General features: G+C 39.1%; 1 protein-coding gene across 5 annotated transcripts; it reads right to left on the reverse strand.

Moving 5' to 3' along the window:
- Nucleotides 1-2,521: 2,521 nt before the first annotated feature.
- On the reverse strand, nucleotides 2,522-21,732 carry LOC102077685 (uncharacterized). Of its 5 annotated transcripts, XM_025897174.1 has the most exons (21): nucleotides 21,333-21,605; nucleotides 17,583-17,711; nucleotides 17,378-17,435; nucleotides 14,995-15,146; nucleotides 14,059-14,212; nucleotides 13,667-13,859; nucleotides 13,127-13,251; nucleotides 12,813-12,999; nucleotides 12,467-12,564; nucleotides 12,174-12,327; nucleotides 11,968-12,086; nucleotides 10,777-10,944; nucleotides 10,255-10,368; nucleotides 9,784-9,836; nucleotides 9,413-9,527; nucleotides 6,874-7,921; nucleotides 6,610-6,764; nucleotides 5,907-5,960; nucleotides 5,704-5,773; nucleotides 5,413-5,614; nucleotides 2,522-4,261 (listed from the first exon to the last, which is right to left on the reverse strand). In XM_025897174.1, the coding sequence occupies exons 2-21, from the start codon at nucleotides 17,586-17,588 to the stop codon at nucleotides 3,770-3,772; spliced, it is 3,717 nt and encodes a 1,238-aa protein (XP_025752959.1). In that variant the 5' UTR covers nucleotides 17,589-17,711; nucleotides 21,333-21,605; the 3' UTR covers nucleotides 2,522-3,769. The 5 variants fall into 5 exon arrangements, with proteins under 5 accessions (XP_025752959.1, XP_025752955.1, XP_025752954.1 ...); XM_025897170.1 differs by lacking the exon at nucleotides 17,583-17,711 and having other exon boundaries at nucleotides 17,378-17,534; nucleotides 21,333-21,732; XM_025897169.1 differs by having other exon boundaries at nucleotides 17,378-17,711; nucleotides 21,333-21,732.
- Nucleotides 21,733-24,477: the final 2,745 nt, after the last annotated feature.

Consider the following 24,477-nt stretch of genomic DNA (forward strand, 5'->3'; position numbering starts at 1 on the left):
TTAAAATGATTCCAACAGCAGTAAAATCAAACAGAAGTCAAAAGGTAACGATAATAAACACATCTAAAGCTTCGATGAACATACCACAAAAGCCCTCATGACATTGCAGTAACACATTACAAGTTGCTACTGTCTAAATGAGCTTTTACACTGCAGCCTTATATGCTATCGTCGCAGGTCTAAGCTGCTCTATTTGCACACGATGGCTGACAGGATGCAGAGGGTAGCGTTTCGTCTTGTGAGAAGTGTACTTCCACCCTGCAGTGGTTTTTACCCCATAAAAGGCGGCCAGAGTTACTTCTGTTTCATGTGTGAATTTAGTGGCTAGATTTAAAAGTTCTTTGCTCTGAGAAAAGAACTGCTGTAGCATAACAGTACCAATGACTGAGCAATAACTGAGGTTCAAACAATATGATAAATAATTCAAAGTTATGTATAGTAATAGGACACTGCTACTTCTGTGTATCAACCTGAACTTATTGAATGAAAAGCTCCATATTGACTTATGTAGCCTTTCAGACATGCTATCTTTTTCCACACAGAGTATTACTTAATGGTACTTTTAACATGTCAGATGGTTGGATTTCTCTAGAGTGAACAGCTGCTTAACAATTAACAATTTATTTATATTAGATATTATGATATTAGATAGGATATTTCTGTATATATATTTTCTGTAAGCTCAATTCCACCCACAGTCCAAAGACCTGCAGTTAGTGAGGTTAGGTTAATTGGTAATTCTAAAGTAGCAATAGGTGTGAATGTGCACGTCTCTATGTGTTAGCCCTGCGACAGGCTGGCGACCTGTCCAGGGTGTACCCTGCCTCTCACTTTCTGGTAGCTGGGATAGGCTCCAGCCCCACCCTGTGACCCTGACAAGGATAAGCAGAAGAGGCTGGATGGATGGATATTTTCTGTATATTATTATTGCTAGCACATGCCCATACTACATTAGTGTTGGGCCGTTTTGCACTGATGAATAGGAGCAGTAGATGTTATTAATATGTTTTAAAAAAAATTCCCTTTGATGTTATAAATTAAATGTGGATATAAAGATTTTGTTGTAAAATTAAAATAGTACAATGCTTTAATAAGGTGTTAAAGGTGCATAAAGGCTAAAAACAAGTCATTTTCATCTGTTGTTAGGTGGCTGCAGGGCAATGGGATGACATCATAATACAGCATGCATAATTCAACTTATGTGAATACAAATTAAATGTTACTGTAACGGAATAATAATAGTATAAAGCATAAATGCTTAATACTGATTCTTTTACCTTATTGCTGATTGGCTGCAGGGCAACATTTTGATGTCATAATACCTGTAATACATAAGAACCTTCAGGGGCCTTTTTGGATGTACTTTTGGTTACTCCAGTCCTGACCCTGTGGGATGAGTTAGCTGACAAAGACACACAGATTTTATTCATTATAATAAGATCAGAAAATATTTTGTTAACCAGTTTAATAAACAATTTCACATATAAAATTCATGAATATTCTACAGGTTAAGTTTATTAAGGATCGAGGCCTGTTTTTAATCATCTTGTTTTGGCAGCTCCTTTGATCTCTGTTGAAAGCTATTGATTCTATAAAAATTGCAGCATATATCTAAAGTCACTTTTTTGTATGGTTTTTCATATAAAATCATTGTTCACTAGCAAGAGGGAAGAATTGAGGCTTGATTAGTACTGTGTTGATGCTACAAGGTGGCAGAGATACTAGGCGGCCATTGTTGCAGAGCAAGACCAGAAAATTGCAACACACAGTCTCTCTCAAGAAGTTTCTTAACTGTGTTGAACCTGTTGACTTTGTGGATTTTGTGGAATCTACGAAGGGTTCAGCTTGATTTCACAGAGAGACAAACATTCACTTTCATATCAACATCTCTACCTAGTTAGGAATTACTGATTAAACCATGAGACTGTATTCTGGCATGCTCCACTTCAGAAGGACACTGCAATACAAACCAACAACAAAGCTGAATTTTAGTCATGTATAGTTCATATAAGTGGCTGTCCCACAGTTTGATCTAACCTGTGTTATAGATATCAGACTACTCAGAGAAATCACACATGGACACAGCAAGGACCTAGTCAAGTTAATCTTGTCTCCCTATTCAGTTGTCTCTCTCTTCCCATTTTATTTTGTTGACTGTTCTTTTCTGTATCTTGTGCCTAGATTAGTTTCCTCCACACTCATTATGTTAGTTATTCCCAGTTGAGTTCCCACCTATTTGAGATCCACTTGTTATCCTATAGATCAGTCTTCCCTTTTCCTTTTTTCTCCCTCATGCTCTTTATAATGTGTCTTTTCATGTTTTTCTTTTTCTGTTGCCCTTTAAGCATAATTTTAACCTAAACAGTTCCAGATAAACTTTGAAAGACTACTGTCTCCTTGCCGAAAGATATGAAAACAATATCATGGTGTGCAGAAAGCTTCTTGCTGGCATCTTAGCATCTTGTCAGAGTGGACACACAGTGGATACAGGATATGGACTCATGAAGCACATGGTGACAGTTACAGCTTTTTAATAAAGTAATGCAACTAACATTTTAACAGCATGTAGGTGTTCCTCCAGTGAAACTCTTTTGGTGTACTGCCTACATGTTCACTGACATACCAGTTAACATCCTTTGGTTTCAAAAAGGTGTAACAGTCAACCTCAACATGATGATGAGTCATGAACCAAAAAAGGTTTGTAGGACTGCTTCACAAAACAATTGCAAAGCATGTATCCTTGGCTGTTTAACAAAAAAAGACACAAATTACAGTATTTTTACTCAAGCTACCCTACCTACATTTAGGCCTGTAAAACAGATAAATTCATACTACATATACATTTTCTCTTTCACGGTTAAAAAACAAAACAAAAACAAACAACCTGACAGTAAATGTAGCCAATAAAGAATAATACATCAATTGTGTCCTAAAGCTAATAAATACATATATAATAAAAACAATGTGAATGATAATACTTAATATTTGCTTCCTTAGTCAGCTGTTTTACATTCATTTTGGGAAATGTATTTGTATTCCTTGGCAAAAGGTGTGCATGAAGATTCCAATCATGCATCAAGTATGCAGCTAAAGCCAAGAAAACATTAGCACTGTTTGGTTATGACAACTAGACACTGGGAAATCTGCTAACGCTTACCTCTACTCGTCAATATTTAACAGATTTAATCTAGTTGTATTAAATCTTTGCACAAACATAAAAAACTGTTTTGCACAATTGCTATGAATAGCACCTGTGACACTGCACAGATGTGCAAGTTGAACTGATTAACTGGAGTTTCATCAGAGACTACTGATGATGGCACATCATTACCTATAGCAAGTTTGGTTGGCCTTTCTGCTGGTTCTAGTTTCATACTTAATGGCAAAGAGAACTGAATCATTATAATGTGTTCTTTTGCAAATTACTCAGGTGTCATATTACTTTGTCTTTTGTTGTAACTTAGCTACTTTGTCACTTACGGCATTTTCACACCTATAGGTGTTTGACTCTGGTCTGCCGCACTTTTTTTTTCACGTTTTTTTGTTTTTTTTTTTCACACAGAAAAAATCTGTAAATGAACTCCAAGAGAAATACAATATTCTGCTTATCACCACTGGTGTAAAACACCCTTAAATGTGATTTGGATCAGCTAGCCAGCCCGTTAGTAATCTATGCATTCCTAACTCCACACCATCAAGCTAGCCAAAACTTTGTTCCCATTTCACTTAATGTGTGCCAGCACTGAAGATGATTTGTCCTATAATGTAGCTATTTACACTGGTGCAGCCTGGAAGCTGACTGATCATTCTCCTGGCTGTTAGCTAACGTGGGGCTAAAAAGAGGTGCAGTCACTGCTGAGGAGTTTGAAACTGAATTAATGTGAGTACTAGTCCCTACTGCCATTGGAGCAGTAGCTGCAGGGTAAAAATGGACATCAACAGCTACTGTGGTGAGGCCCACAGAGACGTTGTGAGACAGCAACAGTGGAGGGTTGCCATGTGAGATGCTGAGACTGTGGTGGATGGGTGCAACGCATGGCTCAGCACTCTGCAGTGTTAAAGAAGAGTGCACGCCTTCCTCGCGCCTGGATGGTGGCGATGGGGAAGGAGAATGGGAGATTAAGGGTGACGGAGGAGGCAACGTGTCCTGGCATGGGCTTTGGTTGTCTCCTCTGTTACTGGTCCAATCCTCAGTACAGTGCACCTGAATGCTGGGCTGGGACAAACTGCACCCTTTCTCCTCCTCCAGAGAAGGATCAATCTGAAAGTAGAGAGTATTTGTTAATAATAACATATGAGAAAAATGTTTAAAATGCATTGAAATCATTACACTGTTGCCACATTGCTATCTTTAAAAACTACTCTGATGATTGAGCATTTTATTACAAGAAGGCTGTTGGTTTACTCCTTGCATGTGCCAGTTTAAATTAAATGGAGACATCAGCACTGTTTTCAGTGCAGTACTTTTTTTTTTTTACGTTAATGGTTTGTTCTTTTTATTAAACTGTGCAAACTGTGACTGTTTGTACACTTATATAGGGTGTTAGCTCCCCCTATAGGTTATATACTATGCCACAGTTGTTAGTTAAATAAACAAAGCTGGATATGCTCTTTTCATAACTAAATATAATAATTTCTAATATTTATCATTAACAGTGTGACCCATCCATCCATCCTCTTCCAGTTATCCAGGCCGGATGGAGTGGGTGGAGATGAGTTTCAGGGGTGATTTGTGACAGAAGGATCGCAGCAAGAGGCAGCAATCAGGTTTTTATCTTCTATGTAAAGCATATGTGTTATTTAAATAAAATTATCATTGCCAAGAGAGAAAGCACTGACAAAAAGACAAGAGGCAGAGCAAGAGGTAGTAGACGTGAAGATACTCAAATTTTGACTGAGAGTGACCAGGACAAAATTAGAAATTAGTATACTGGAGGGACAGCTCAGGTTGATGAGTTTGGAGACTAGGTTAGAGAGGGTAGGGTGAGATAGTTTGGACATGTGCAGAGGAGGGATAGTCAATATAATAAGCAAAATATGTTAGTATTTTTCTGTTAATATGGAGCTGCCAGGCAGGAAGAAAAGGGGAAGACCCTAGAGAAAATTCATGGAGTTAGTGAAAGAGGACATAAAGAGGGTTAAAGGATGTAAGGGATGGGGTGAGACTGCGACTGATGTGTTGACCGCCTAAGAAGTCCAAAGAAGAAGAATCATCAGTGGCTGTTCACACAGAAAGGCCCCTGTTGCTCGGTGGATTCAAGCCCAGGACCTTCTTGCTGTGGGGCAATGGTGCTGATCACAATACTATTGTGTTGCCTCAATACATTTGTAACTTTCTTAACTTCCCCTTAAACACAGATACAAATTTCTGGATACATTTTTTTATGGTAACGTGTTTCTGTGTTACCAGACCTTGGTGTCAAGAATAGGCTCAGGGTACATCTCTACAGTGACTGAGTGGTTGTCCAGAGAGCGCTGGGTATCCTCTTGTAGTTGGTCAAACGTGGGCTCCATCTGCACCGTAACCAGGCTGGGCCCTGGTGGTCTGGCTCGGGTTTCTGATGTATTGGGGCTCTGTTCAATCACTGCAACACAGTCATCATCTTCAAACGCTCTGCATAAGACATACAACACTTGGGTTTAGAATGCAGAAAGATGGTTTGTGAAGGCTAATTTATTTTTCTATTCTGAGAAATAGAGTACCTGTTTTCATACGTACGTCCTGCAGCTCGACGTTCAGCATGTCGTATGGGAACACCTAAATTCCTCTGAGCTGTCAAAGACATGTAATGTGGTTTTGATGTAATAATAAAAAGTTTGGGTTAAAATGCTCTACATATGTGCTTTCTGGTAGAGTCACACAATTGGATCAATTACCTGTTTAAAATAAAGCTAATTTAGCTTACCTTGGAAAAAAGATATAAGAGGTAACCAGACTGTGTTCAGTGTTAAAAATTCATCTGAAAGCACATGTAGAGCTCAGTTATTATTATGTTATATCATGTTTGTTTGAGCCAAGTGTATATGGAAAAACCTGCAATTCTTTAAATGGCCACTTGAGGGCGGCTCTTTAAGCGAGTTAATTCCTAAACAAGTCAATGTTAAAATGCCAATGCACTGAAAGTAAAAATACAAATGTTTACTTCCTGGTTTTAGTCTCTATAGTTTAATTTCCTATTCATAATAAATTTATTGAGGTGAAACTTTTATACAATCCATTATTTTAAATTGTAGCTGTATTATTATTATTAGGCTTTCGGCTTCTTTAAACCAGCGTGTCATTGCATATTTTGTTATTTTCTCTGCTAATTAAATATTGTCTTTTGTCTGAGTCTTTTTTTACTAGCCAAAGTTAGCACTCTAATCCACAGTTAATTACAACTTGTTACACTAGCACCTCAGTAGCTAATATCCTCACTTATTCATTTCAGGGTCGAGGGTGGGCTGGAGTCTGTCCCAGCTACCATAGGGTGAGAGGTGGGGTACACCCTGGACAGATCACTAGACTGTCGCAGCCTCACCCCCCCAATCATTTTGATTTTGCCAAAATATGGTCATGATTTAAGGAAAACCAAGACACTAGCATGTCATGCAGGGCGTATTGCTGACCTGCTCGGCTTGTTGGTGCGGGCTCATTCTTTTGTACCACAGAATAGAAGGTAACAGTGATAAAGATGAAAGCCAAAGATACACCCACTCCCACCACAATGGGGATGTCATGTTTCTCCAGCACAGGCAGCCATGATGGTGATTGCTGCTTCACTCTGAAATGGAGAAGATAGTGACTTATTGATGTTTTATTACTTTTGTTCACTAAATGTAATAAACTCAGGTGAAATATTCATCAATCTATCATCTTTTTATTTTGCCTACCTGGGATCATTGCTAGTCATGGGTGACTGGGAAGTGTTCCTCTTCAACCAGTCTGTGAGCTCTGGCTGAACTGGATGACTTGCATGAGTAGTATTCAGCCAATGTGACCTGTTGACCTGTTGGACTACCTCAGGGTCTAACAATGAAGGATGGAGGGCCTGATCGGAAGGGTGGATGGTGGAGAATGGAAGCTGTGAATTTTGTGTTGGAGATGATTCAGGTTGGGTTTGAAAAAGTTTGGAACTGGCTGAAGGTGTTGTTGTTGAAAGATGAATTTTGGATATTGGAGGCTTGGAGACTAAAGAAGATGGAAGATCTGTTGAAGGCAGATTATACTGAATTGTAGAAAGCTCAAGATGAAACTTTGGTAGAAAACTTAAGGTAGAGGAGTGTTGAGGATCAGTTTGAGTTGTTTGTGAGAGGGTTGGTGAAGGTTGCAAAGGCTGAAATGATGATGTTTTGTAGGCGACTGTCAGAGTGACTGAATCGGTGTGTCTCATCTTAGTGTGGGTAACAGAATTTGGTGTTGGACTTGTCATGAAGGGGTCCGATTTTAGAAAGCCAAAAGGTCCAGTAGCGCGTAGCTGAGATGGCTGCTGAGTTATTGATGTCTCTGCAATTTGATTAACTTGAGGCAGAGTATGGTCCTGAGAACTGGGCACTATAAACAACTTGTTACTGGCTGAATGCTGAAATTTTGATGGCATTTGTCTCAAATGGGATCGACTTTCACTGAATGGATGCTGAAGGGTTTCGACCAACACTCCACTGGTTACTTCAGGTGCCAGGCTCTGTGTTGCACCTGGTTCACTGTGTGAAATAAAATGTGGTTTAATGGTCACTGGTACTTGGGTGTGTAGAGCTTCTGATTGGAGGTTCAGATGGAGAGGAGGCTCCATCTGATTGAGTAACAACTGGGTGGAATTGGTTGTTGGCTGTTTCAAATGGTGATGTGAAACATGGGCAAGCGTCCTCAATGGTATATTTAGCTCAGCCCCGGCTTTTCTTAAAAATGTAGGAAATGTAGTTGCACTGTCTGGGCTGGTACCTGAAAATATAAAATAAAGAGTTTATGCTTTGTTTTCTTTGATATATCCTAAACAATTTTATGTTGTGTGTTATCATTATGTGTCATTCAGGGGAAGAAATATGTTATTACAATTTGTTATTACAATGTTATTACAATCAATTTCTTGTAACTGAATCATAAAGTAGCATTAACATAGACACAATAATATAATTTATTACTTTTTTAAACAAAATATGTCCATGTAAATTTTGAAATCTGAGCAGAAAAACTCTTATAGCAGGATTATTTGGCGTTTAGCACTTCCTTTAGCTTTTGGAAGTCCTGACACATCTTTTTTTTTTTTCTCTTGTGACAAGGTAACAGCCACAAAATGGAAATGATACCTTTATCCTGGAAAGTTTGTGAGAAGTTCTGGTTCCCCAACTTCTAACTCTACCATCACCTGACTCTGGTACACCATACCATTCAGCAGTTAACCTGGAAAAGCCACTGAAGCAGCTTGGTACGAAGACCAGGCCTGACACAAAAATATATTGCATGCTTGCTTCTTCCTCTGATGTTAGACTGGAGGCAGACAATTATTTGAATGACTCTTTAAGTCATAGCTTTAAGTCACATAGATCTTGACTCTCTGGCAACCGCAGGTTACTAAGGAAAATTCAGTATTCCTTGACCAGTTGGTAGGTGCTTGCTGGAGTTTTTGAAAAGGTGCGGTGCCTGGAAACCTTTGGGGTCAAAGCTGTGCCTTACAGCTCTAACCAAGAAGTTTCAAAAGGGGATACTTTTAGTTTCAATTCAATTCAGTTGAATTCCATTCAATTTTTTTACATAGCGCCAAATCACAACTACAGTTGCCTCAAGGCGCTTTATATTGTAGGTAGACCCTACAATAATATATACAGAGAAAAATCCAACAATCATATGACCCCCTATGAGCAAGCACTTTGGTGACAGTGGGAAGGAAAAACTCCCTTATAACAGGAAGAAACCTCCGGCAGAACCAGGCTCAGGGAGGGGAGCCCATCTACCGCGACCGGTTGGGGTGAGAGAGTTTCAGGGGGAACAGTTTCTGTTCCACTTGTGTCACACTGTTTCAGTACTGCTTGGTGAGTAGTTGGTGAGTGTTGGTAAAAAAGTTGATGTCTTCCATGCAAACTGCAGCTGACCACAGCAATCTGCTGGCAACCAAAGTAATTGCAACAAGGTTTTCATTGAGGATCTGAATCCCTCTTTGTGACCAATTTTACCTAGCAACTGCCAGCAACCACTAAAAACTTCTAAAATCTAGGAATACACATTTTTCCTTAGTGACCTGTGGTTGCCAGGGGGAGTCACTGAGTGGTCTCTAGGCCTGTATGACTGAGACCTTACTACTGCTTTCAGCCATCTTCATTTTACCTCATAACCTTATAACACCTTATTTTAGCCTGTTAACTTGCAACTATATATTTGTTATGTTGAATGACCTACAAATCACATGACTGTAGCTAAGTTTTTTTTAATACATACATGTTGTCTCGTTATGCTTTTCCTGTACATGTGGATAACGTGTTGTTTTAAAGCGCTGCTCAGCTATTGAGTCGCTCCACTTGGAAGCTGGATGTTGTTCATTATCGCTGGTGCTCTAAAAAATATTCAAAACACTGATTATTTTCAGAGGAGACACATTTGACACAGTCAAAAATGAATAAGTCCACAGACCAAATAATAAACAGGGGCAGACAATACAAGATCATCACATGATCTGTGTGAAAAAGTGCACTTAGAGAATTTACAGCTTCTACACTGGAACTGCTTATGAAAATAAAACCAAGGTTTAGCAAAATGATTTGGGAACAAACACAAGCCACAGGAAAGACTTCCACATCCTCAATACTCACAGCAGACAAAACCAGTCTTGTCTGTTTGCCTCTGTCAGGAGGTCGATTTTCAGCTTAAGACAAAGGACGACATGAAAGAGAATCAATAAGAAAAGGAAACTTGGGTATATGGGGTCAAAAAAGTATTTTGTTGCATAAGTATGCATTGTGTGATTGCAGAACTTCATATAAGCACTCACTCTAAATGACCAGAAGACAGTTGCAAATTCCCCTGACAGAAGTATCTGAGTGACCCACATTTATTATACTGATCCAAACATACACTGATGGTCATGAAAAACATCTCAATGTCCTGAAAAAACTAGTCTGATCCCTCACAAAGCCTTGATCTCAACATATTGGAGTCTGTCACTTCAATTAAATCGCCAAATTGTTCATACATTTTACATCCTCATTTTTGTTCAGCTTTAGGTATGATTTTAGTAATATTGCCACTGAGAAGAAATAACATGAGGTGGTCAATCAACACACCTGTGATGATGAGGATCATCCGTTTCTGATGTCGTCCTGCTCGGTTCTCAGCAGTGCAGTAATACTCTCCTGCATCAGAGTACTGCACACTGGAAATATGCAAGGATCCATCTTCTGCAGGCCAGAAGATGAAACATTATAAAACACAAAGAGCTGAGATCTCACATCCCGTTTAGGAATTAGAAAAACGTTTTCATGTATACTTCCATCTCTGCCAAGAATGCTACATATTTTAAATGCTGAAAACAACTCCAAATGATGGACCTGGTGATTAAAATAAATGCTGAGAAAGTTCAAGCTGCAGCAGCACATGTAGTATATAGAACAACTCTACTGCTTGACTGGATCTGTGGCCTTAATCAGGGTCATCAAGCAATAAAGTTCTTCTATGTGTTACATTAACTTCTTCAGATTTCATTCTCTTCTACATACCTATGAAGTAGGGGAAGTTGTGCCTGAAACGGTTACTCTGTTTTCATGATGAAAAGTAATGCAGAATGACTCCAGACAAACTAGACTCACCATCTATGTGTCTGCCTTCGGTGGTACTGATAGGGGACTGTGGCTCTGTTCTGCCCCTCGTCCAGGTGTATGTGATAGGCAGAATCCCCACTGCTCTGCAGGGCAGGACCACTAAAGTCCCAATCGTGTAGGTCACCTGATCTTTAAAGACCACTATTACAGGGCTCACTGACCCAAGCAGAGGGGAAATGGAAAAGACAATATCAAAAAAGTCACATAAAGCTCATAGACCATAGAAGTGCCTTAAAGAAATAACACATACAAGAACTGTTCCCCTATAAAGATTTTAGTAACTATGTAAAATTTTGAGGACACAGTATGTTCTGCTACCTGGACTATGATTCTTTAGAATGATTTTATGAAACTAGCAATGTGTGCAGATGGCAAATAAACTTACAATTTCATTCAAATGGTCTGTTACTTTGATTACATTTGCAAGACTGGATTTGAAGGTGATCTCCATGTCCTTTAATTTCAAATTTGTAAGACGTTTGTACTGCACAAGAAGAATTTCTCAGTTTCTTTCCTGTGTATAATTCAGTTCTTTTAGAAGGACCGTGGCTCAAAGGCTTGGGTGCGAGGATTTTTCTTTTCTTTTCTTTTCTTTTCTTTTCTTTTCTTTTCTTTTCTTTTCTTTTCTTTTCTTTTCTTTAATACATTTTAGCTTAATACCTATTAGATAAATATTCATGATTTTTCATTTTTGCAGCCTAGTTTTCCTGCACTCTCGAATCAACACAGTACAGCTGACATGTTAAAATAAATGATCACACACACTTGTTGATCTGCCAATGAGGACCACACCCATGCTTTGATAATATTATGTACACTATATGAAGATACCTTATAGGGAATTACAAATTCACTGCAAATTAAAAGCAATGTTAAATAGGGGCACAAAGCAGAGGGACAACAATCCCTTTGCCTTCCTGGTTAGGGTTTGCTTTACTTAGTACACTTATCAGTGGGTCAGACCAAACTCACATCTAAATCCTCTCCTTCATCATGATCTAAAAAGTTTGCATTAACAACAAGAAGATACCTGTCGTCATACCTAGTATTGAACCAACCACAGCGTCTAAAGTGTATAAATGCTTAGTAAGTATCAGGCACATGCTCCTGACTTGACTTTGACTCACCTATTGATCTGAGGGGTAAATACATTGCAAAACAGTAAGGTTTAAAATTTACCAGCGACTCTCAGGAGTGCTGTGCCATGGCTTTGTCCCAGTGTGTTGGACGCCTCGCACACATACACCCCCTCATCGTAGCTCCGGACTGACTGGATGTAGAGAGTGGCATTTCTCTGTCTGAATAAGAAACATGAAAGCTGCCATATATTACAGTATGAACAGCTTGTGTACTAAATTTTCAAAAGTCAGAACACTGTAACTTACCCCAGTGCAATTTTGCCTCCTGTCTGCTTGGTGTGGCCTCTTTTCATCCAGCTGATGGACGGTAAAGGGTGGCCAGACACCTGACATTCCAGCACCACCTGAGCACCCAAAGGCACCGTCAACACCTGGGGCCATAGCTTGACTGATGGAGGGGCTGCAAGGAAGGGAAAGCACTGTCAGGAATATTATTATGCACCTATATATATATATATATATATATATATATATATATATATGTATGTATATATATATATTTCCAGTGAGATAGTAGGGAGGTCTGCCAGATGTCATACCCAGAACAGTGAGTGTTGCTCGTCTCGAGGTAAGAAATCTTTGAAGATGGGTGTTTGAGGCCCTGCAGAAGTAGCTGCCACTATCGTGCTCCTGCACACTACAGAGAAAATTATGAAACAGGTCAGCAGAGCTTTTAAAAACAAAAACTGCCTCGAGCTGTATTTACAGGCACAATTTTATAACTCTATGACTTCATGTTAAGCGCTAAACATACCGTAAACAATGCAAATTAACTAAAGTAAAACATTTACAAGTTTTGCCCCAACTAGTTTTAATTTATACACGATTCTTGTGTTAAATTTAACTTATTTAGTCATATAGTAATGTGGCACAAACAATAAGGACCTGTGGATGAACAGATCTCCACTGGGCAGCACTGTTACATGATCAGCGGGAGCGAGAAGCCGGTTGTTTTTAAACCAGGACACCTGCGCTGCTGGTCTGCTGTACGGAGGCCTACAGGTGACCGTGACATTTTTGCCACTCTTCACCGTTAGATTTGTGGGCTGCTGCACAAAACTCCAGTCCATTTCTGTAAACACAAAATGTAAATCACTAATAAGGTTGGACATCTGCTTTTATTGGATTTTGCAGATTTTTACAGCATGGAATCTGCTGAAGCAGAAACCTAAACAGTTTTAACAAGGCAATTCACTTGCTTGAGTTGAACAGTTCAGAGTTTACAATACCAGCTGGAAGTAGGAAGGCTGGCTGCGACCTGATTGTCTCTTTCTGGTTTGATGCTTCACAGTGATACGAGCCCTCATGCTCCTTGCTCACATTTCTGTAGAAGACAAACACAAAAAATATTTTAACTTTCATTTTAATAATCAAGGATTGTTCTGGTTTTTGTTTGCTTTTTTATTGGGTTTTTTTTACAGACTCATGTGCAGCCAAGAATCACTAATTAATATTTGAACTGTGGGAGGAAGCCAGAGTTCCTGGAGGGAAACCCCCAGTGGCAGATTGTTGTGAGGCAACCCTGCAGGGAATACAGAATATTTACAGAAATGTCTCCTTTTTCTAAAACACCAAATCTTTATCCTTCCTCTGTGCCTTCTTTAAGTAAGAACCAGAAACTATTATATTTGTACCAGAAGAAAAAAGACCAAATCTTTGACTGTATTACCAACTGTCAACCACAGTTGGAGTTAAACAATAAAGAATTAATATTCCTGTTCTGCCATGCAGTGTTGGACCTGAATGTGAGCAGCTGTCCATTGTTTTGGAGGCTGAACGAGCCGGAGCAGTTCATCAGGAGGCACCCGTCTTTGAACCAGTACACCATGGGAACAGGGAAGCCGAGAACACTGCAGTGCATGGAGACTTCAGTTCCTATAGCAACAGTGATGTTGTCAGGGCCCTGGATGAACTGCAGCCTCCGAGGGACCCCTGCAAGGTGGACAGTCACAGTAAGCTACTAACCCTCTGCAAACACACACAAGTATGATAAATTTGTTTAGTTTTTTTTTTTTTAATTAAAGCAGTATTTTTGTTAAAACCAGAGAGCTCAGGATTTATATTTAATAAACTCTCCTGGATCAGCTGTAATTTGAAAATTTGTCAATGCGAATTAAAGAAAAAGCCTCACCCTGCACAGTAAGTCTGGCTTGTTCGCTCTTCTTGCTGATGTTCAGTGAAGGATTGTGTGTGACACAAACGTAAACCCCTTCATCTTCTAATGTTATGTTGAAAAGATGAAGAGTGCCTGACGTTTTCTTCTGGTGGCCACCTCCATATTCACCCTGAGCAGGATGACGCATACAGTATGGAAAATATGTCCAATATCAAAGTTAAAAGAAATAACGTGTAATTTCCTGTTTTATTTTTGCCCTGAGTAAAATAAAAAGTGTTTTTTCTCTTATGAGGCTTTCAGAGTCTCCTTGAGGTTTGTGAATTCTTCAAATCAATTTCTATTTGTAAGCTTGCCCAGCATTTGAGTCAGCACTGTGTTCTGTGAACAAGCTCTCCAGATGCAGGAAGTTTTGCACCTACAATAAATTGCTAGAGCAGGTTCAGTAAATGCTGTTTTTTTAAAAAGAATAATAATAATAATTCAGGGTAATCAAACTCCTAATCAATTAGGTTTTTTTTATACATATATATATATATATATATATATATATATATATATATATATATATATATATATATATATATTAAGAAGAACAAGAGGGAAACTACAGCCTGATCTGATTATAGTAGTTTCCAGCGGTGTAGGTGGGTGCCTTACACATGAAATTTATGTCGAACCATCAAGTTGAGGCTCAAACTATGACTTTAAATTCACAAATAACAGTTGAAAACATGAATTTGAGAATGAAATTGGCCTTTTAGCTTGGATCTGTCTAAACTGCAGAAGAAATGCAAAGTGTAAAAACTGTTCTACATGCTGTGCCTGATTATTGTCTTGGAGTTTAATGGAGACTGTTACTACATTAATATCTACCAGATATATCTACTGCTTTTTGACCTCTGCAAGAAAGTAGTCTTTGATGCCCTTCTAAAATCTGAATTTGTTTTTTACCTGAATCTGTCTACCTCTTGTGACCACCTTTCCATCTTTGAGCCATGTGATGCTTGCAGGAGGTGAACTCTCCCCTGATACACACCGGAGGAAAACTGCCTCTCCTTCTCTGACTGTCTGGTCCAGCGGACTGAAGAAAACATCCTCCAAACCTGGAACACACACAGTGTATCCATTCAGTGTGGTTTGAATATGTTATTCAATATTTTATCCAGCACTAGTGGAAATATTCAAAGGATTTACTTAAGTAAAAGTATTGATATTACAGATATGGTCAGGTGAATGTTAAAACTAAAACTAGACCTGAACTAAACCTGTTAAGCCTTACACTGTATTATCAGTTTGATTTAAATGATGTAAAAAAGTACAAAAACAAAAGGCAGATGCACACAAGAAAAAACCTAACTACAACTAAACTGGGAAAACTAGATGCTAAACACAAAAGGTAAAGAACAAAACCTTGAACATTGCAAAAAACCTAAACATGGAAAATCCTAGAAACATGGCGTGGAACAACAGACGAAACTGACCAAAGCCAGAGCAAAAGTCCAACAAAAAAAATCAAAACATTAGTCTATGAAAGGCACTGAAGCTCAAGAGACAGTTCTTAAACCTTTCAGGGGGCCGACCAGGAGGGTGACGGCACAAAAGTCCACAGTTCATTAGTTCGGGGGGCCGTCCTGGAGGTTGACAGCATAGCAGTTCATAGTTCAATGGTTCAGGGGGCCAACCACGTGGTAGGTGGCAGTGGCGAAGCAGGTATGGCTGGCCCCACTCGGGCGGCTTGGCTCGTGGCCGGCGGCGACGTGGACAAGACCTGTCGGGCGGCTTGGCAGGCGGTCGATGGCGGCGTGGGCCTGCATGAAGACCCTCGGGTGGTTTGGCTGGTGGTCGATGGCGTAGACAAGACCCTCGGGTGGCTTGCCGGACAGCTGACTGTGGTGTGGATGTGGACATGACCCCTTGGGTGGTTTGGTGGGTCTCCATGGACAGGCTGTTTTGACAGGCCCCAGAAACAGCCGTGCTGGATGTGGACGTGGCTTGGCAGCGGATGTAGGGAGCGGTGGACGTGGCTCGGCCGGCGAGGCAGGACCAGGCGTGGCGACGACCTCTGGCTGGGTCGGCGAGGCAGGACCAGGCGTGGCGAAGACCTCTGGCTGGGTCGGCGTGGCAGGTCCGAAGCCGTGGTTGTGGAGGCCGGCGCAGCCACCGGTTGAGGTGAGGAAAACGCAGCACTAGTCTGCTGCTGTGGCGACACAGGCATGGACACAGGTGAGAGACTGAATAAGCCGACTCTTACTCCCATAGCCGGCGAAAGAAGAGCTGCATCACCGCAGGGCTGGGGTGATTCAGCCTGCACACTGGGCAGCTGCTGCTCTGGCGATGATGGTGAGGCAGAGGAGATCGTGGCTGTAGCAAAGTTCTTTAAGTCTGCAGGCGGGCAGTCCATAAAACTTGGGTTAGCCATGGCTATCCGGGTCAACTGAGCCCGAATAGCCTCCTTCTCCTCCCCCTGCTTCCCTGCACAGGAGATAATCCAAAGTCCACGAAGCTGTGTAACACGAATCTTGAATTCAAAAAAGTCACTGAAATAAATGTCTGCTGGGTCCAGCATGGTCAGGTCGTTCTGTCACAGTCTGGCTGAGGCAGACTATGTGTTGTGAAGAGCGGACCCAAAATGCAGACACGAAGGAACTTGGACCAAAACTTGAGTGTCAACAAAAAGCGAGCCGTTTAATATGGCTGATATCTACCAGATATAAGTAAAAGTATGAAGACCCAGGAACGTGACAGATGGTTATTTTCTTACTTGAATAGTAATAAATTGATCATTTGCTGACATATTTCTTCATTCAGCAAATACGGATGATAGAATCTTTTCAATTTTACCCACAGCTGATAGTATCACTGTTGCTGAACCAGAGGTTAAAGCTTTAGTTTATTAGTAATTTCAGTATTTGAACAGGATGGTAAAGGCATCTTCTTTAAGAAGCATGAACTATTATTATTATTAGTAGTAGTAGTAGTAGTAGTAGTAGTTTTATTATTAGTATATACATTTATGAGTATATTCTCATGAGAGAATATGTCAGTTGTATGATTGTTTCCTTTTTTGTTTAAAAGTTTAAAGGTAATTGTAAATGTAGTGTAATAAAACATACAAATAATCCTTCTGGAAGCAACATAAGTGTAAAGTGCCATAACAGGCTAAAGCACAAGTACATCTAAGCTTTACTTAAGCACAGTGCTACCACATTTCAACATTTTAATTGAAAATTTTTGTCATTGTTTAATTTCGTGACATTCTTATTGACCAACAACACTTCTTTTGACTTCATCTTGTGGCCAAACTCAATAAAAACAAAAGAGTAGCTAGACTCACCAAGTTGGGATGAGACTGCCAAGCCAGACAGGATGAGTAAGCAAAGATGGGAAGTCATCTGTGGGAGCAAACAGATGGAGACACACACTTGCATCCTACTGCCGAGCTCCATGGGAGCCACGAGGAGACCAGCCTGCAGCTTCATCCATGGTGTCAGCTGGAAGAGTGTGCACACATAAAGGAGCTCTTATTTCTCTTTACTTACTATCATTGATGGAGACTGCACATTTACTGGCAGCACTGCAGTGTGTGGTCGTCATTTGGCAACGGACACGCTAAAAAGGATCTTCAAAGCATCTCTGCAGCAGAGGCGATGCATGCTGTGTATCGCGAACTGCAAAGGGTTAAGTTTAAGGAGGAGACAGAAGCAAAACATGACTATAAACGGTTATGTTGTTCTGAAGGGGTTTTATCAGCTCTGTAGTGCTGTTGTTAAAGCCACATGCAGACACACAAGAAAGCAATCAAATAGGTTTTTATAACACAAAGTTATCAACCAGTAAAAAATTTGGGGGGATGAGGGTCAGTTTGGATAAATATACTGACACAAAACTGGGTAAATCTACTCAATTATATTAACATGGTGGGTGTAACTTTTATATTAATGTTGTGCTTTTGACTTAGTATTAAAATAATGACCCATTGTTAGACACAATGGGTTAGCTCATACCCAAGACATCATTACCATTAACAGGCAGTAGCACATAGCATCATATACTTCCAACTTTTAAATAACCAGGATATTTATTCATATTTTAAGGCAGTAATTCTCATATTTTAAGTGTTCAATCTGATGTAAAAATATATGAAAGTGTTCCAGAGATTCTCCACCGTGATATGACTTTTATTTTCATACACTACACACCACAAAGAGTGAACCTGGTGTTGCAGAGAACCATTTCTCATCAGGTTTCAGTAAATATATTCAGCTGATTAATTTAAAATCCCTCCCTCTCTCCCTGTCTTTCTGTTAACACCCTCCCCTCCCTTTCCCCCTCTGCTTCATTCCTATTTTGGTTGTGAGTCTGTGGTGCCGCAGTGAGCGCAGCTTTGTCCTCTTTAGTCCCTTGAATGGGCCCAGCCACTTTATAGAGCTCGCACCGTGGCCCTCCACTCAATGAAAGTGACATGAAAAGAGGCTGCGGAGCTTTGTACTGTAAAGATCAGTTATGGGTCCCTGCGAGGACAGCTACCCGTCTGATCGTATAGGCTTTCATGATCCTCAGTATGGCCATGTAAGGCCTCACCCTTTATTATTTGAATGTGATGATGAAGTTCCACGAGTGAACAATTATAGTATATAGTTAAAGCCAGACAGTGACAAAGTCAAAAAGCTAATAATGGATACATTTATTAGTATATTTGGGATGATTTTTAAGACAACCACTGTATACAAAAAGTAGACTGCTCATGAATATATATATAAAAAAAATCAGAAAATACATTTAAAAAAAATACAAATGACTAAGGGGAGCTTCATGTCCAGTCTACTGCCATTAAATTATTGCAGAAGAGTGAGCCATAAGAAAACCAAACGGCAAACAAGCATCAGGAAGCAACTTGAAAACATGATCTTTGTGATTCTTTTTTTTTTCATCTGTAACCGTTTACAGGCAATAACTTTGATATTTTAAAAAAATGAAATAAAAATCAACAGTTCTCTGATAATATTGACAGTGCCAATTTTGCAAATCTGTCAAGAACACAACGCAATGAAAAAGTAGCAGATGACACATTGGAGAGAGTTCACAGTAAATCGGATTCTAGTATTTTCCCCTTGGCCTATAACACAGAATCACCAAAAAACAAGACTCAGCAACAATGTTTCTTTCCACAAATCCTGATCTAGCTGCACAAAAAATAGTTCTTAGCAGATGGATTGGTCTAAGTATTTCAGAAACTGTTTACATGGTTTACAGAAAAAAAGAGAAAATATCCAATGAGCAGCAGTTGCTTTGGTGAAAATGCCATTTTGATGCCAGAAGTCAGAGGAGAATGGCCTGACTGCTTGAAGCTGATAGTAAGATAATAGTGACTCAAATAACCACTTACTGTAAAATGACAGGATGCAGAAGAGCATCTCTGAATGCACAACACAGGAAAACGCACAACAGGAAAATGAACGTACAATTTATTCGAGTTATCCAAATTTGGACAATAGAAGATTATCCTGACCTGATGAATCTCATTTTATTCTGTGACATTTGGATGGTAGGGACAGAATTTGGGATACGGAATATGAAAGCCTTGTATCAACAGTTCAGGCTGGTGGTGTAATGGCGCGGGGGATATTTCCCGGCACACAAACTGAGCATCGTTCAAACACCACAGCCTGTCTGAGCATTGTTGCTGACCATGTCTGAAAGCAGCCATGTTTTGATGGCTGCTTTCAGCAGGACAACACACCACGTCACAAAACTCAAATCATTTCAAACTGCTTTGAACATGACATTGACTCACTGTACTCAAATGGCCTGCACAGTAATTGTATCTGAAACCTACAGAGCACCCTTGGGATGAATCAATCTAGATCAGCATCTTTGAGGAATGTTTCCTAACACCTTGTTGAATCTGTGCAACAAACAGTTAAGGCTGCTCTAAAGCCAAAAGGGGTGTGACCCAGTATAAGCAAAATGTACCTAATAAAGTGGTCAGTGAGTGAACTGATCCACCAGCCACAAAAAAACAGGAAACTAGCAATTACAGTTCAGCTTTGTGCCACAGACTTATTTCCCTGTTACTTCCCAGTTTCTTAGAAAGAAAACTGAAACTAAGTGAAACTGCTCACTACTAAGTAACCAGGCGAGTGCTTTCTGGTTCCATTACACTCTACAGTTGATATCTCCATATTGGACAATTTGAACCAAAAGCAGCGTGAATGGACAAACAGAAGTACATGCCAAAAAAAGAAAAAACTATCAGTAAATTTAATTTTATAATTATCACCACAATTGCGGCTAAAGAACAAAAGAAATCACCAGTGATGATGTGCTTAAAGCAATGACAAAACAGACATTAGTACATTAGCCATCACTGCTGGTGAGTTCAGCAGGGCTACGGGCTGCTTATACTCACATAATGCTAAGAGCCCGGGGGTGTGTATTTGTTTGACTCACAAGGCTCACAATAGATCATTTACACTGTTTAGCATGTCATTAAGATGTTTCTAGCCCACACACTCACTTGTAAGCTTCCTTTCTACAGACAACATTTGGCACAAACACTGAATTTCTGTCACCACCACTGAGTGACACCAGAGTGAGATTTTTGGCCCCGCACTGTGCCGCAATACATAGAAACATTAATGATCCAGGTGATGTTGCAGCAGTCGAAAAATGCTAAGTTCACGGTTGGTAAAATAAGGTGTTATAGCTCAGGTCTGTATGAGGAGCTGTGACTGTTTTTAAATGGACATAAGTTAAATCACATGCTCAGCTTCCAAGATGATTGTCAGACACTGATTAAAATTCATTTTTGCTCATCTTTTAACAGTAATTGACATTTTTTGAGACATACAAGCAATACACAAACAGCTTTGCATTGTTTATGAAAAGCAACAATCACATATCACATGTAATAAATACAGTAGATTTAATATGATACCATCAGTTAATTCACTATTCCTACTTTTTTTATTGTTATGACTCAATTTATTTTATTACCTGCTGCCTACATCTCATCTTTTTCTTTGCTTATTGACACTTAAGACCATGCCTTCACTAGATATGCAATAGACATACAAATTCAGGACCTGTTGTGCAGCACAAGCACTTTCAGAAACTACAAAATTGCTGCTTTTCATGTGCTTTGATATTAAAAGCTAGTTTGATAGTTTAAAGGTACATGTTGTAAAAAATAAACCTCAGATACCCACACATGCTGTTTTCATAAGATTTCTATTAAAATGTATCCATCACAGGGTTAATGAAAGCTCATATAGAGAACTGATACTTACTCTAGAACAATTTTCTCTGCGCTGGTGCCCATTAATTTGCTCTCAGTCAGTTTCTGTGTGCCTCTGCTCTTTTCTCTCCTGATGCATTTGCTGAGCTTCAAGCTGGGAGTGAACAGCAAGCAACAGCTCACATATTCTGGACACCCTCCACACCCACTTAACACACACAATCTGACACACACACACACACGGACACACACACAAATACTCCTGTGTTCTAATTCAAAGCCATCAGCTATAATGAGGCAAAAACCCCAGTTATTTAAATTATTAGTAGGTAAATGATCATAAAATGACACTAGTACAAGGAACAATGTCAAGCAAAATATCCACACATTATAAAAAATAGGAGCTATGGTATTAAAACAGATGGATAAATTTAAAGACTTTGTATTAGTAGAGCACAAATAAAAGTTTTTCCACTATAATATGCTGTATAGGTATATGCTATCGATTCCCAAATAAGCTTAAGTACTCTATATTTCTGTTCTTCAATTTCTTCTTTCAGCTGCTCCCTTTAAGAGTCACTACATTGGATTATCTGCCTCCATCTCAGCCTGTCACTTGCATCCTCTTTGCTCACACCAACCCTCTGCATGTTCTCCTTCTCTCCATCCATTATTTTCTCTTCCTGCCTGGTAGCTCCATAATTCAACAACATTTGTTCAATATATCTACTATTCCTCCTCCTCTAAACTATTTCAACCTCGCTTCTTCAACTTTGTCTTCAAAACACTTCAAAGAGAAGTGAAGTGATAAAACATCAGTGGCACCTGTAAACGTTTGACTTCTTATAGCAGTGTCTGTATAATACAGTGACTGATTCTAATGAATGAACACCTTGCTTCACATGTAGCTACCATCCACACCAAATACCAGGAGGGATGCAGAAAGAGGTCAATGATTCACTAAAGCTACTTCAGTGGGACTCCACAGTAGCTAATCTCCTCCCTGGATTAACTACGGGTCTTTCACTTGTTTTGTAAATGTGTAAATCACAAAACATTCAAATAATAGTTCTTTTATGTGGTACTTCTCAGATACCTGCTGAAATCAGCTTGCTGCTGTCTGAGTTTTGAGCATTGCTGGCACAATGTTGTCTAAGCTGACGTCACAGCAACACTTAATAATGAGCACTATTTAGCTTGTTTAACATGCAAGAGGTGGTTAAACTGCTCCCTCTTAAATGTAGGTTAATGGCAATGATAATGACATGCAACAGAATGCAATCAACCTATGTAGAGGATCTGAGCACTTAGGAAAGAATTCTCTTTGATTTTAGTCAACCATATATTATATGCAAAAAGTGGCTTTAAAATGATTAGTTCTGCTATTTGGTGAGACTGTTTGATGGACTCCAGATTTAAAAAACAAATTTTGGAGCTGGAAGGAATTGAGTCTTAACTATAATCCCTTGAGTTTGCCTGATGTTTTTAGTGTTATATGTCAGGAAATGCATTCTCATCACCCTTAGCTTTAAATTTGGTGCTAATTAGCATGCTAACAGGCTAAACTAGGGTGGTGAACAGCTAAATCTCAAACTTGAAAGGATAAGTAGCCTGAAAGGATACTTATGTCTTAAGACTTGCTAACATAGCTTTAGACTATTAATGTTGCCTAATCCACAAAGTGACCAATATTTTATATTAAAAAAGGAGAGAACAACATAGAAACTGTCCATATGGTGGCTTCTGTCTCATTTATTCACAAGGACATGTCTACAGCCAAATACTGGGTCCAGATGAAGTCCTTGCAAATGTAAATTGGCAATCCATTCAGCATAATCAAATGGAAATGAAAGTACAAATGCACCGATTTATAATCTATGCAGGAGGGGTCATTTTAATTAAGCGGACAAAGCAGACGTAGCGGGTAAAATGTAACACTGTTGGATTCAGGACAACATCAAACACATAAATCCACCAAAGAGTCTCAGAGTCCCAGTCTTCCCACTGTGGTAGAACTGTGTTTAATGTAGATTCTAAAAGACACTCTGACTTTGCTCAACACTGAGCAAAAATGTTGATAACAGTTGAAGTGATGACATATTGACACATGAGCTATTGAGTTAAGTATTGTATATTGTATTTCCTTAGGACTGAAGGATGATGGATTTCTTCTTTCCAAACTGCATGTCTGCACAAATGAGATATAGAATTTGTATTGTATGCATATGAATTCTAATATTTTTTTATATACAGTCAAGCCCATAATTATTCATACCCTTGGCTATTTTGGCTATTGACTTTTTGCTAAAATATAAATAAAACCTGAGAAATATTTTTTTCCACAATGATGCCTCTTGTACATCGTCTTATTATCTTTTGGGAGACACCTGTGTCATTTCTGGTCAAAAAAGAACTTGCTGGTTGAACAAAAGAAACTTTAAGTCAAAATTTGACAGGGGTATGAATAATTGTGGGCTTGACTGTATATATTTTACATTTAGTACAACTATAGAACTATCACATTACATTTCACAAGACATATTACCTGCATAATAAACCATATTGTGTCAGTGCATAAGTTACTGTTTTGCAAAACACAACAGGGCACAATAGCACACACAAATGACAGTTAGATTTGCAAGAAAATAAATACTATTGATTGTAGGGGATTGTATCTAGTCTAAAACAAATTTCCACATCATTCTGAAGTAATTTTCTGTTTCTAAACACAATAAATATACCAATAAATAAATACAACCTGTGCAGTACCCTTTATCTGCTTCTATATAAAAATATAGAAGGACAAAATATGACCTCAAAACTAAAATCTAGCTTTAGATTTATCTAAAGCCAAAAGGGGTGTGACCCAGTAGATAGATCTAAAATTAGATCTATCTAAATTTATCTTATCATGTCTATTCTGCTTTTACTGTGTTACCATGGTATCCCTTTTTTCATCATTTGACTTTTGTATTGGTTGTTAAAGCCTGAGCTGAGTAAATCTGCAGATGTGTGTATGTTGTTGAATAAGATGGTCATTTGTCCATTCATCTAAGTACAAGGCATTCATATATATCCTCAAGGGCTACGTCTAATTTTAGATCTGAAAGCCAAGTTCTCAAAGAACATTTCATGCAAAAATATCTCACAGAAGATGTCTTTTATTATCAAACATCTTGACCATGATCCAGATTTTC

Source organism: Oreochromis niloticus, linkage group LG12, assembly GCF_001858045.2.
Source record: "Oreochromis niloticus isolate F11D_XX linkage group LG12, O_niloticus_UMD_NMBU, whole genome shotgun sequence".
NCBI lineage: Eukaryota > Metazoa > Chordata > Actinopteri > Cichliformes > Cichlidae > Oreochromis > Oreochromis niloticus.